General features: G+C 39.5%; 1 protein-coding gene and 1 long non-coding RNA gene across 13 annotated transcripts in view; one reads left to right on the forward strand and one right to left on the reverse strand.

Moving 5' to 3' along the window:
- LOC105672082 (uncharacterized) overlaps positions 1-13,450 on the forward strand; it is a 167,042-nt gene that overhangs the window by 80,313 nt on the left and 73,279 nt on the right. The gene's annotated exons all lie outside the window — the stretch shown is intronic.
- The window catches only part of LOC105672085 (Shal K[+] channel interacting protein), a 281,338-nt gene that overhangs the window by 65,387 nt on the left and 202,501 nt on the right, over positions 1-13,450 (reverse strand). For all 9 annotated transcript variants that reach the window (XM_067358253.1, XM_067358252.1, XM_012366793.2 and 6 more), the window contains 2 exons: positions 4,061-4,249; positions 2,473-2,636 (listed from right to left, as the gene is read on the reverse strand). In XM_067358253.1, the coding sequence (XP_067214354.1) occupies positions 2,473-2,636; positions 4,061-4,249 (353 nt within the window). The remainder of the gene's footprint in view (positions 1-2,472; positions 2,637-4,060; positions 4,250-13,450) is intronic.

Genomic DNA, 13,450 nt, shown 5'->3' on the forward strand with positions numbered 1-13,450 from the left:
CAAATAACTTTCCAACGATATGCGATAAAGATATAATATTACATTCGTCCGGTTAATGATAATTCTCTCACTGATGACCGCCGCGCAATTACAGTTACTCTCACCGTCTAACTTTGTGTAAGATATCTTACATCTCGCTATAAAAAATTAATCAAATGCAATTAAACACGGTTGGTTTAATTGTATAAGCGCCAATAAATACAGAGAGATAATTGTATTGAGTTTTTTGCAAACAAATTAAATTCTACAAGAGGAAGGATTTTTTGTAAATCTTTTCTTAATATTTATTAACTTGACGGTTTGATAGCTATTGATTGCTCTCCGCGGCCATAATTATTTCCTTTCTTTTGTTTTTATTATCATCTCTTTCTCTCGATCTTCCTTATTTAGGAGAATAATGGAAGAGTGCTACTTTCGATTCTCGTTATTTATAGTGGCAGAATGCCAATTAAATCCGCAAAAAGCTTCACCCAATCGATCGTTATTTCCAAGCAATTAATTTTATAGTTGCCGCAAATTAGTGGCATCAATAGATTGAGCGATAATTCTAGTATGTCAAGGTCCATAATAGCACATAGTGATTTATATTTTAACATTTTCAATCTACAAATGACTATTTCAAACTTCATTAAATTAACGTTTAAAAAAAAACTCCTAAAAATTTGTAAAAAAAAATATCTCCGTCTTTTTTTATCTGAAATCTAAAATCTACAGAATCCGTTTTCGATAATTCCATGAACGTCGATATCATTGATTCGCGGACACTCACAGTTCTCTCACGAGACCAGTGGAATTCAGTTCAGATTCTACGTTATTATGAGCAGAATCGCAAAGCACGGATACCGAGAACGCGGATATGGTCCGTGGAAGCGTACTCATTCGCAAAAACGGGCGTGCTTATCGCAGTAGCGAGAGGAGAGAGCAGTTTCATGGGTTCAGCACTGTGCTTATTCGCGCGTGCACGAAAACAGTCGATGGCCACGGCGCGATAATGGAATTTAATAATGCGATATGCCTCCCCTCTCTCTCTTCTTTCTCTCTCTCTCTCTCTCTCTCTCTCTCTCTCTCTCTCATATCACGGTGTCTTTCTCTCCCTTTTGCTCTCGTCGTCTTTCAGTTTTGCCTCCACGCAATAGTGCGGCGCGGCATCGTCGAGCAAGTACAAGCATACCGGGCCAAGCGCGCTCACTGGCTCGGTTCGCCGGTTAATTAGCCATTAAATATCAAGCAGCCGGCACGAGACTGCACGCAGATGGTATTTCGGATCAGTTAGAGCAGTTAGCAATGGGCAATTACGGATAATAAACAGACTGCGCGACTGCGGCAGCGGACGGTACGCGTGGCGTGTTATACGAACGGTCCGGAAAACGGAGCTGCGTTTATACAGTGCAAAAGTGCATAAAGATTAGAATATCATGAAATATAAAGGATTGCCAACGGTTGAGATCTGTTTTAATTATTTTCACGTCCTCAATATCCAACATAAAAAGTTAATAGCAGCCAAAATCGATTTTTAATTTCGAGATATGTGTTGAGGAAGTTAAAAATATTAAAAGTAAAAAAAAAGGTAGCACAGCTAATAATAGCAAAACATTTATTCCATGTTGGCAACCCAATTTCAAATAATTCTACTTCCAGCTAGATTTCAGCATTGTCCGTTTACAGTAACGTGTCGTTTTTTTTTGTTTTTTTTCTCGTGCGAATCGAATATTAAACGCAGCACAAAAATACGTGCGTTTCATGAACATGGAAATTCAGTATCGAGAATATATATTTACGATAATCAGTTTGCATTCGTTTCGAGAAGATTAATTAATCAGCACGCCCAAAATATCGAACTAACTGGATAAACCATCAGCATTAATATTTCAATATTCCCGCGCGCTACACGTGCGCGTTATCTACCTATTCGGGTCAAATCGTTAAATGTGAAAATCACCCTGTTCCGAGTTTTCTCGGATTTGTAGTATTCACAACGAAAACGTTCGATGTCGAACATGAGTGATCGATTGCACCGCGTTAGCATTCTCTCGTAGCAACAAGTCCATGTTCGTGTTAGGTAGTAATCGTTAGGTGGTTCATATTTTTCTCTCTCTTTTTCTCATTTAAAATGTATTTAAAATTATTTAAGTTTGTTTATTATTTATAGCTATTTATTATTTAAATAATGTTAAAAAATAACTAAAATTATCAGATAAGGAACTAAATATTAAAAAATTTCAAAATCTATCAAATTTAAAGCATTTTTCGATTAATTCAAACTCATTCTATTAATTCCTCTAATTGTTAAATTATTGTTATGTCATTGCATTTACTCTTCCTGCGACTCGCTCCAAGCATATTCTCTTATATACTTTCTCTTTTGGAATTGTCAGTGAGCAGATATCTTTAGGTTGTCTACGATCCACGTGAACCAAATCATATTTGTGGACAAGGGATTGCAATATATGTCGAGAGTGCGTTTCTTCTTACCTTTGGTAGGTTGCTTGAGGTCCACCCGGTGTCACGGCGGCGGTCGTGTTTTGTGTTGCGAGCGCGAGCTTCTGCTGTCGATGCTGGAGCATCTGTCTGCTGAAGACCCCGTATCCGAAGCCATAGATTTCGTCCTCCTCCTTGTCGCTGAGACAGCTCGAGGGCTGCACAAAAATGGAGAGGGTTCGCTCTTCTCCTTTACCTTATACAAGGCGCTGGGTTTTGCTTGCGAAGCAGTACGGGCTACCACTTACGTCGCAAGTAGGAGGGGCCTCGGGGATCGTATTAAGAACTCGTTACATGAAGCCAGTGTTGTTGTGCCGCAAAATTTTGTGAAAAGAGACCGTGTAGCCGGACGTGAGGGTCAATTTAATCCCCTCTTTGAAGACAACAAACTCGAAGAAAAGTCTTCTAATTATACAGGATGTTTCTTATATAACAATATACGTATCAAATTTTGAAGTAATTGTGGATTATAATTATATATATTATTGTATATTATAGGATTTTTGTTATGTAATCGCAAGAGAGATGCATCAAAAACTTTATTTTTAATTTAATTTAATATAGAATTTATATTATATAAAACTTTTGATTCAAAATTTAGCTACTAAAATACTTAATGACAAAAATCAATTATTTATTATCGTTAAAATGAGTTTTTTTTTGTAGAATGTCCTGTATAATTGCAATTATACAAATTAAAAATTGTCAAATGTATTTTTATAATCCAAGTAAATTTTTTACAAGTGGGATTTTTAAATGCAAAAAACTTTAATAACGAAATATGTAGAAATTAAGAGAGAAAAAATTAAATGACACTCACAATCAGTCAATTTAATTTTCTGGAATATTGTGTAATGTTTCGGGGAAAAAATCTTTATTCATTTTTCAAATCGATTGTCGAAGAAGCTTGACCTTAATCGTCAATCGATTGCACGCGCTTGAAAACTCGATTAACCGCGGGGAAAGTCTAGGTAACGAACAATAACCGATTTAAGCCGATCGATAGGGTCTACATGGTTAATCGCCTTAAAGCACTTTGGAAAGTTACTCATGGAGGAGTCCCACGAACCCCCAAATGCAAAGTGTTTGAACTTCTGTGAAGTATTCTCCGTCAAATCTCTCTTTTGTAAGACACTATCAATATCAGGGATAAAAATATTAGCATAACATTTAGAAAATTATTTTACCCAATTTACGTATAACTATAGTTTGTACAATAATCCCCCGAATTTCTTTTTCAATATTATATTTTAATATTATAAATACATCCGTATTTTATGGATTGTTACAAGACCGTCTGCGTGTGACAATTTTCTCCGTAACAAAATTGTCTCTATCCATCGGAAAGAAACAAATGCTCGTCTCGAATCGACTGGACGTGTTCTTCTCGCGAGTTCCATCCCTTCGAAAGCAATTTGGCGAAGTGTCAGGGGAGCGGAGTAATAAGAAGAAATCGCGGCAATGGACAAGCTACTATATGTCACCCTATAACCGCATTATGTTGCCCGCGGAAGCAATAAAAAGGAGAGAATCGACGGAAGATAGGGCGGCGAGTAAAAGCGAATATGAGGGATTTGCTCACCGAGTATTTCCCGGGCACGTAAATGGGCTGTGAATGACTGGTGGTGAGCTGGTTGTTGGACATTCTGGAGGAAGCATTTGTTTCTCGCCTGCGCAGCTCCTCAAGCGGCTCCAGGACATCTCCGTAATGCGTTCTGAAGAGGTCTGCGTACCTTGAAGCGAGTCCTTCCAAATACCCCCTCTCGCCCTCCTAAACACACGATATGGAAACATTAAAAAGTCGTTGAAAACAATAATATACATGTATATATTGTATCATGCGGGTTTATCATTTGCTGTGTGGAAAGATCGGCTGCATTGTCATAGTTAATTAATTGTAATTACACGGCATGTAATTAATGCATCTTGCATCATTTATATGATAGAGTATAGAAATATTCATTATTAGTCAATTATATGTGCTATGGTCTAGAATGATGTGCAATCAAAGGGCGCTGTAGTGTTTTGAGCGAAATAATCTATAGAAGGCACTGCTGTCTGTACTTTTATTTTGGAAAATAATTATTGGCCATATTTTTTCAACAAGATTATTATATAGAAAATCGAGAATAGTTAAATAATATGTCTTTTTTTTTAATGAAAAAGGCGAGATCAACGTGCCGACGCGGTGGTATATGATTCAACAGACTAGCGCAAAGACGGACGTGAGGAGAAAGAAAAGTCAAACATCGGACGTACGGACTAAGAGAAAAGGAAGAGAACGGGCAAGGAAAACTAGTAGGAAACCGGAGGCAGCAAGGATCGGCGTACGACGAAGGTTGGTGTCACATTAATATTTCAGGATTCCACTTCCGCCGACTCTCGATTCGACTCCCGGACTCGTAGTAACCGTGGAAGGGCTATGTCCTTCCCTTTTATGGCTATGAGGGTAGAAGGGGAGAAGAAGGATTGTGGAACGAGGACGCTTTGTCTGGCGCGAGTCGCCTCCTATTTACACTTTAAACGCCCCCATCCATCCGCTTCCGCCGTCGCTGTCGCCTCCGCTAGGTGCCGGCAAACGATATTCCGCGGCTACCCGCGGTCGTCTCCTGGATTTAAATCCCATTTGTAAATATTCCCTTCGCGGCTGTGAGTGAATTACGTGGGAATTATGCCCGGCGCGAAGAAGCGGTTCATCTTCTACGCGCGCGTTCACTCCAATTTCGTGAAAAGCGCCGACAGTTTTCATGCCACGCTGAGCGAGCAGCTTTGTGACGAAGTTTCCTCGAAGACAAAAGAGAAAATAAGGAAAATATCTCTTGTATGTAATATTAATATATAACAATATATATATATATAAATATTTTGCACACGCACAATAGGAAAATTATGTTTATTAGTAATAATAACCGAAATATTGTACATGCGCGCTCCACTTTTTCTCTCATTTCGAAGAACTCATTATTGGTAAAATTTTTACCATTGGGTAGTTTCTTGGAGAGAATGAGTTCTGCCGTGGTAAAATAAAACACGTAGAAAAATGGAACGTGCGTACGAAAAACGTGACTAATTCTCTCGAATATACGGCATACAGTACATTTCAACAATTCGGTACCCGTTTCGTAAAATTCTACGCAGCTGTCGCCAAACGCATGTTCCATTCGTCGAAAAAATTCACGACACGCGTAATGTCGCATTTTCTTGTATTAGTGTTGACGGAATTAACTGCGGCAAAATATGACGGATATTAAAATTGCATTGTATTATGTGATTATGCGCAGAATAACTGGATAAAGTGCAATCCACATTCAAACACTGACATTTTATTTAGTTTAATTAAAAAAATAATCAATCTGTCGCGGAAATTAGAATTAAATATTCTCTTAAACAATAATCAATCGACTTAAAATCCACTTTATATCGATCGGTCTGTAACAGAGACGCGTGACACGTAATATGCATTGGTACGCCAGATATTCAATGAATAGTCGGCAGAATGGAGTCATCAATTGCAGAGCGTCAAACGTCAAGATTTTCATTACGATATAATCTATTCCGACGACGGTCCCAGTTCGGGGAGGGTTAGAGAAGACATTAAGGCGAGTGTCGAAGACGCGCGAAGGATGAAACGAATGGAACGAGTCATCGTTCCGCCATTCCCTCTCCACTGTCACGTACCCATCCCTCTTCGCCCCTTTATCGATAATCCGCGAGTATTAATTAGAATTCCAATCTTCCGATTTAATACGATGTTCCCCGCCGCTTTCGTACTTTCCGCCAGTTCTTGTTCTAGCCTCTTCTCCCTCCTCACCACCTTTGCCACCCCATCTTTCTGCGCCCTCCGCCCCATCATTTCCCTCCGGGAGCTTAACGGTCAAACTGAAACTTTCAAATTGAGAGCGCATAAAGCGAACGAATTTTGCACGCGCGGGCACGACTCTTTGGAACTTTATTGCCTCGTAAATTAAAATTTCATCCATGAACGAATAATCGAGGAGTGATTAAAGTGTTCATTTTATCGAACCGCTTGGTGAAACGTCCGCAGAAATGTCCTTGCGGTCGGCACAAGATTCCTGTCTCAATTCGTCCTGATATTCCGTCGCCAAAACCTTCCGTGACGTTTGTTGTTACGTTTTCACTCGCAAAACAATATTTAGATAATTAGAGCTGAGAATTCGTTTCTTAATATATATACAGAGATTTTAACAATTGACGCAAACATATATATATGTGAATAGCCGAGTTAAATAAAAAAAATCCGATTATAAAACGTAAATGTTCTTTTAAAATTCTATATCCTTTCAACGCATTGCATGGTTTTAGTTCTGGAAAAATCTATTCCTTTCGTATAACTTAAGAACGTAGAATTACCGGCAGAAATATAATTGCATAGATAGCTCGAACTGTTTTAATGAGCACAGAGGCTTGAGCGATTAACCAGGTTTTTTGCGGTGGACAATAAGATTCTTCAGAACGATGCAAAAACAGTTGGAATTTTTTGGACTTTTTTGTACAAACTAAATATCCGTACTGAGGCAAAAGTTAATTCTTCACCGTTATTCTACCTGAGAGCCATTTCATTCTAACGAGCTGTACAGCGCCGCTAGCTGACCCGAGTCGACACTACACGGACATCCGTCGAACAACGACGACCGCCCCCTCGGCAGCTCGATGACAAGGCGCACACCGTAATTATGTTTCGCCCTCCGTCGTGAATTTGCCGTGAAACTGTACGATACACATTGTTGTATGAAATGCCGTTCCTTCGCCGGAAAATTTTGGCGGATAATGGAGACATGTTCGGCATGACAAATAACGCTGCTTCGTTGTTGCAGCGTCTATCTCATTGTCCATCGAGTTATTAAAATAGTGCCGTATTAGCTGCAGGTGTGTAAAGTGGAATGAAAAAAATCGCCGGGAGAGGAAAAAATGCATGCTGATGCGTCCCAAACGAGCATTTATGCAATGCTCTCCGTAATGTAGTGCGACTGCTATCGCGTATATTCGTGCACTGAAATTTTTCACGGAACATCGTTCGCACGGTTGAGTATTACGTGAAAATGCACGAACCGAAAAATAACCGCTCTTTTACGTGTGCACGGCATAGAAACGAATTTTTCTGCGCAAAAGACTATCTCGCGTAGAAAGAGACTTATGCCTGAATTGATAAATAATGATAATTCAAAGTCGATAATGTTCTCAATTTTTCGTAGCACTAAGATCGAAGATCGCGCGTCGGAGAACAGAATGCGCTCACAAAGAATCGGAAGCAAGAATAAAATATACCTTAGCGCTATTTGTCCATCGCTCATTTCCGTTCACGGCGGGTTTCTTTCACGGCGATTCTTTCGGTTAACTTTCGTATCGCGCTTTTCCTCCTTCTTTTTTCTTCGCTCGCGCCGTCGGAATTCAAAGTGGTCAGCGATGCGCGCGCGATCTGCCTCGTTCAAGAAGATAAAGCCCAGGAACCCGTTAGCGGATAAAAAAGTAAGGGAGCGGATCGAAAAATCAAGCGCGTCCGTCGGTTCTCATATTTCCTTTGAAGTAGGCAAACCCACTTCCAGAGTGTTAACATTGCCGAGCGGCACAACTTTCCGGAAAATTATTTTACTCAGAGTAAAGGCAATCCCTATTGACTCGCCGCGATCGCTTCGACGAGGTTGCGGGATGAGAAGGGGCGGAGGGATGAACAGGAGGCGAGGAAGTGGAGGAGAACGACGGAGGCCGGGGAAGAAGGAGGCGCGGCTGTGCTGAGATAGAAGAGCGGAAGAAAATTGAAAAGTCAAGAAGCTCCCCCTCCCCCGACGTGCTCGCGGAGTTTAACCGCGTACTGCAAGACGAGCTTTACTCTTTCTTTTACTTCTCCTTCTTTTTATATCGCTCTATTTATCCATCTATATCTTTAGTTTTCCTTCTATCTCTCTCGCCTTCCCTCTTTCTTCGCTCTCTTTTTGCTCCTTTACATCTCATTTTGCGACTGTACCGGATCGTCACGGATACAGTTATCGCTCGTCGATTTCCTCGGAAAAGCTCATTGGTAGTTCCTTGACGACACGATTACAAACGAAGTATCGTGTAATAATATTCCTGATAAATTTGTAGTCGTTAAAAGTGATGTATATTTTTCATCAAACATGATCAAAGATATATCATATTCTCCCTCGAGCTTTCATCGATAGTTTGCTACGGATTAATTTTTTACATGAAAATTTATGAAGATTATTTAATTGATGAATACGTGAAAACCACCGGAATATTACATTCCAACTACTCCATAAATTACATTTAAATCATTATTATCAATAACAATTTATATTTATACGAAATCAGTATATAATTAAACTATTTCATTTGAATATTTAAATTAAATGCTAAAATTAAATGTAAGTTAAGATCTCTGAATATGAAGTGTTCATTGTAAAATATTATTCACCATTGTGCCATTTTATTTCATAAATTACATTTAAATTGTTATTATTAATGATTTATATTTTTGAACAAAATCAATATATAATTAAACTATTTCATTAGATTTCAATAATATTTAATTAAATTAAATGCTAAAATTAAATGTAGGTTAAGATCTTTGAAAGTGAAGTGTCGAATGTAAAATATTCACCATTGCGCAAGTCATTTGATCACGCTATTTTCGTGGGAAAATGGTATTCCTGAGAGTGAACCGTTTCTCGTAGAAGCGCATATCGATTTCGGTCGCATACGAACGGCTCTTCTCACCCGGTTAAAATCCGAGGCGCGAAGTAGACGGCGTTTTACGATAATTGGGCAGCCCGTGGGGGAGGGGGCTCTCCACCACTTCTACTCCGCGGTAGAGAGCGGAATTATTTTCGGGTGGTCCCTTCAACGGGCGTTGCACCCGCCATTAGCGCAGGCCGAACAGCCCTCGACGTATTCATTTTCTCACCCTCATTATTTACATATACTTCATTTACTCGCTTTCGTAGCTCTTCACCGCACCAGTCCATCATCGGCAAAATGTAATCCGCGGAAAGCCAGGTAGGCGGGCAATCGAGATCTTCTCGCGTCCGATGTTCTCCGAATTCACGCTTAGTCGAAAGCCGGCTGATGGCGAGAAGCGAAATCACGCGTACTTATTGTCCCCCATCGATCGTACGGCTAAAAATGGCGTGTCGGAAGATGGGCTTGCTCGTTAAAAACGCGTTTCACGTCTTGCAGACTATTACTTCGCATATCATTAATGCAATATTCCCTCTTTTTTACATATTCTTTTCTTTACTTGTGATGACAGATGTATCCTTTTATGAAATCGCTTACAAATGTGTGCAAATTTGTTATAATGCTTTTGTATTCATACAATGATGATTATAATATAATTGTAGTTATCGAGGAATTATTTGTTCAAAATTAATTAATACTAAAAAGTCACAAAAGTTATGGCAATATTTCATTATTTATGGCACACCGCTCATAACTTTGCAAATCAAAAATAAAGCAATGTAAAAAAAAAAAAAAAAGAAAAACAAAAAGTATCTAATCGATATAAAATAATTAAATCGAAGAAAAATTACGGGGATAAAATTTTCGTATTTTGAAACGAGCTAGCATATAGAAATAATTCTGAATGCAAATGCGAGAAATTTGTCAGGTTAAGGCAGCTAGATTCGATAGAGCAAGCACTCCATGTTGTTTCGGTACCGCAGTGAGGCGAGGTGAAGAGGAAAACAGAATGACGGAGAGGATAGAACGTTAAGAGGCAAAGGTCGGCGAGTAATGCGCAGCAGACTGGTCCACGAGTGGCGCGGCATAGTGGGTGGTTGGTATTTCGTCCCTTTTCAGACTCGACGAAAGCCTCGACGTCAGGATTTCGGCGTCAGGCTTAAGAGCTACCGCCTTAATCTCCGCTTGCCCAACCAGCCTTCTATACTCCACAATCCCTCCATCGTCTTTCTCCGCATCTTACTCCTTTTCAGACTCTCATCCTTCTTGCGGTGGCCGCCGTCAACTTCGCCGTGGCTGTCTTCCGCCGCGGCAAAGCACGTCGCGGCAAAGCTCCGAGGCTTCTTCCTCTTTCGACTTTTATTTTGACCGTAGGACCATGGAATGTTTACGGAACCCGGAAGTTAACGGCGACTAAGAGCAAAGACCGATGCCGTACTTTCGAGGTCGGTGAGGGTTCTTTCGAGATAAGATTGTGAGAAACGGCGCGTGTGAGTCGCTCGAAATGCTTGTTCGTGCAAACTTTGAGGATAATGTTTTTGTTTCAGCATTATATTTACATCGCGTCTTCACGTCATCACGTGACTATTATATATTTTTTGAAAAAATTAAACTGCTTTAACAAGATTCTACATATATTTACTAATGTTCATAGTATCTCTTTCATAAAATTATACATTTTTTACTTGTAAAAACCTAGATGCGTATTTGTAAATTATAATACTGTATATGCTAATAAGTAGAAAGAAAACCTTACAATTATCAGCGTTTCATACTGATGACATTTTCTAAAATTTGATTTGAAAAGAAGTAAATCATGAATTTCTTGGTGAAAAATAAAAAGAGTGGAGCTTTGTGAGTAAAGATCATTCCTAAATCTCTTATTGATACGTTGGGTGAGTTTCCCTGTATTCAGATATTTGTTCGCCGGATGTTTCATCCTGATCCTGCGGAAATCCATCGTCCATGAGGGCGCGCATATACACACGTACAATCCGCACCACTACATGAACTTCGCGTCACTAAATTTTAATCACAAAAATGCATTGCGTATTGTTGCGACTGTCGCTGGCTCCGAGAGGCAGCGAGCGACGGGGGTGGTTGGACTACGCTTGTTGTTGGATGGATGTCGAGGGGGTGAAAAGTACAGGGTGCAAAAGGGTGGCCGACGTTCGAGTGGAAACGACTGGAAGGATCGGGAGGAATGGAGACGCGTGAAAGCGGAAAAAGAAACGCCGACCGATAGAGAGGGAGACCGAGACGACGGTGGGAGAAAGCGACTACGGCGGCAGCGGCGAGTAACAGAAAGCCGGTGTATGCAAGAGTGAATTGTAGCATTGTTAAATGCGCGAACGCGGGCCTGAAAAACAGCACTATTGTCAGTTTAGCGCTCGGCGTTCGTTCGCGTCTCTCGCCGTCCGTGTCGCGGACTTTGCGCAACGTCGAAAAATATCTGTCGCCTCTTTTCATGGTCTTCGTGCACGAATATAGTCCGAGGTCTGCCTTTCCTTCCTGTCCGATACACGTTTCGCCAAGCGCGACATCGCGCGACCGTTTACATCGCCCTTCCCGATATTAATGTAAAGCAAGAGCTACGTCGAGAACATATCATGGTGCATCCGCATTTTCACGCTGCCTCTACATCCTCCCTTCATTTTTTTTTGGAGAAACAAAAATCTGCTTCTTTTAATCATTCATGCAAATATCAGAAACTGACGATATACTAGATTGTAACGCAATAAAAAAAAGGATAAAAACACCTATCATCTCTGTAATGGTATTAAATATTTTACATTAAACGAAGCACACAACACTCGAAAATGTACAATTCACATAATTTCCGTTCATATTTTTCTGTTCTCTTATTTATTCCAGTTTTCCTGTGAAATGCGAAATTAATCGTTGCATGTTTGACGCAAAAAGAGCCAACTGCGATTATACTGATATTATTTGACATGCCAGCAAATACTCGTGAAAAGCGTTGCACAAGTCATTTTTTTGGTCTGAATTCTGCCGCTTATTTCGACCGACGAGAGAGAGAGAGAGAGAGAGAGAGAGGAGGGGGGGGGGGAAGAGAGAGAATGTGTGTGTGTAATGGAAAATTTTATAATAAAAATGTTGCAAGCGTAATTGGTTTTAACTAATTTCCATTTTTGATAATCATGATTCACGCGCTGCTTGCAATGTAATATTTTAAAATATATCTAAAATTTTTTTATGTTAATCGATAGATAATTGTAATTAAAGAAATTTATTTTTGCAGTATCTCTTGGGGATAAATATATGACATTTTTTGTTTTATTTTATAAATATCTGACTTTTACAATTTAGAAAAAATAATGAAATAGTATGTATAAGATTATGTAATAATTTTAGTTTACACTTTTCTTGTTATTTATTTTTATTTTCTAATATTCTATATTGTTTTGTTAATTTTTTTTAACACATGCATTTTTTGCGTATGAAAGAAGAAATTATGGAAACTCGTAAATATATTTCTCCTACACATGTCTCATCATCGTCGCATTATGTATATATATTTCAAAATATCTAAATTATACAATTTTATAGACCTTGAGGGAGGACAGACGAGAAAATAATCGATTTTAATTTAGATTTGGGCCTTGCGCCTGGTTAAATCGCAAGTGAAACCTTGTCGTTGTTGTGATGTGAGTTGCGCGGAAATAAGCCTGGAGGCATCCTGAGTATTAGGCGTACAAGTCCGCTCATTTCCGGCCGTAATCACTGAAGTAACGCTAGACCCTCGTCATATCTGGAAGTGGGTATATTTCATTTATTTTCAAAGGCCGACCCTTTGAGCAATCTCTGTGGCTTGCGGCTACTGGATCGTCTCATCCACTACGGTTGGTTTTCACTCGACTGTCGGTATATGGTTGAATTACGAGCGCTACAGAGGCGGCGCAAAGAGCAAAGAGACAAGATTTGAATTGCTAAAATGCCTTTTCTGGCCAATATAAACCGTGATCCTTTTTTCTACGGAAGAAAGAAGACACCTGCATATAATTCAGAATACTACGTCAACAAAACTTGTTGCTAATTCATAATTTTTCTCATTTTTAGAGTAAAGTCAATACAGAGGAGCCGTTTCAATCGCAAATTTAATATTTAACAATCTCGGTATTCTTCTTTTGATTTTTTTGGACCGTATATATTGTTTTATTTTTCCATGCGAGCGCTATTGCTCGTGTTTTTTCGAGCTCGTGCTCGGGTTTTCTACGTAAAGTATTGATTTGCACGTCGCAGTATATTGGAAACG

Source organism: Linepithema humile, chromosome 6 (genome assembly GCF_040581485.1).
Source record: "Linepithema humile isolate Giens D197 chromosome 6, Lhum_UNIL_v1.0, whole genome shotgun sequence".
In the NCBI taxonomy this organism is placed as follows: Eukaryota; Metazoa; Arthropoda; class Insecta; order Hymenoptera; family Formicidae; genus Linepithema; species Linepithema humile.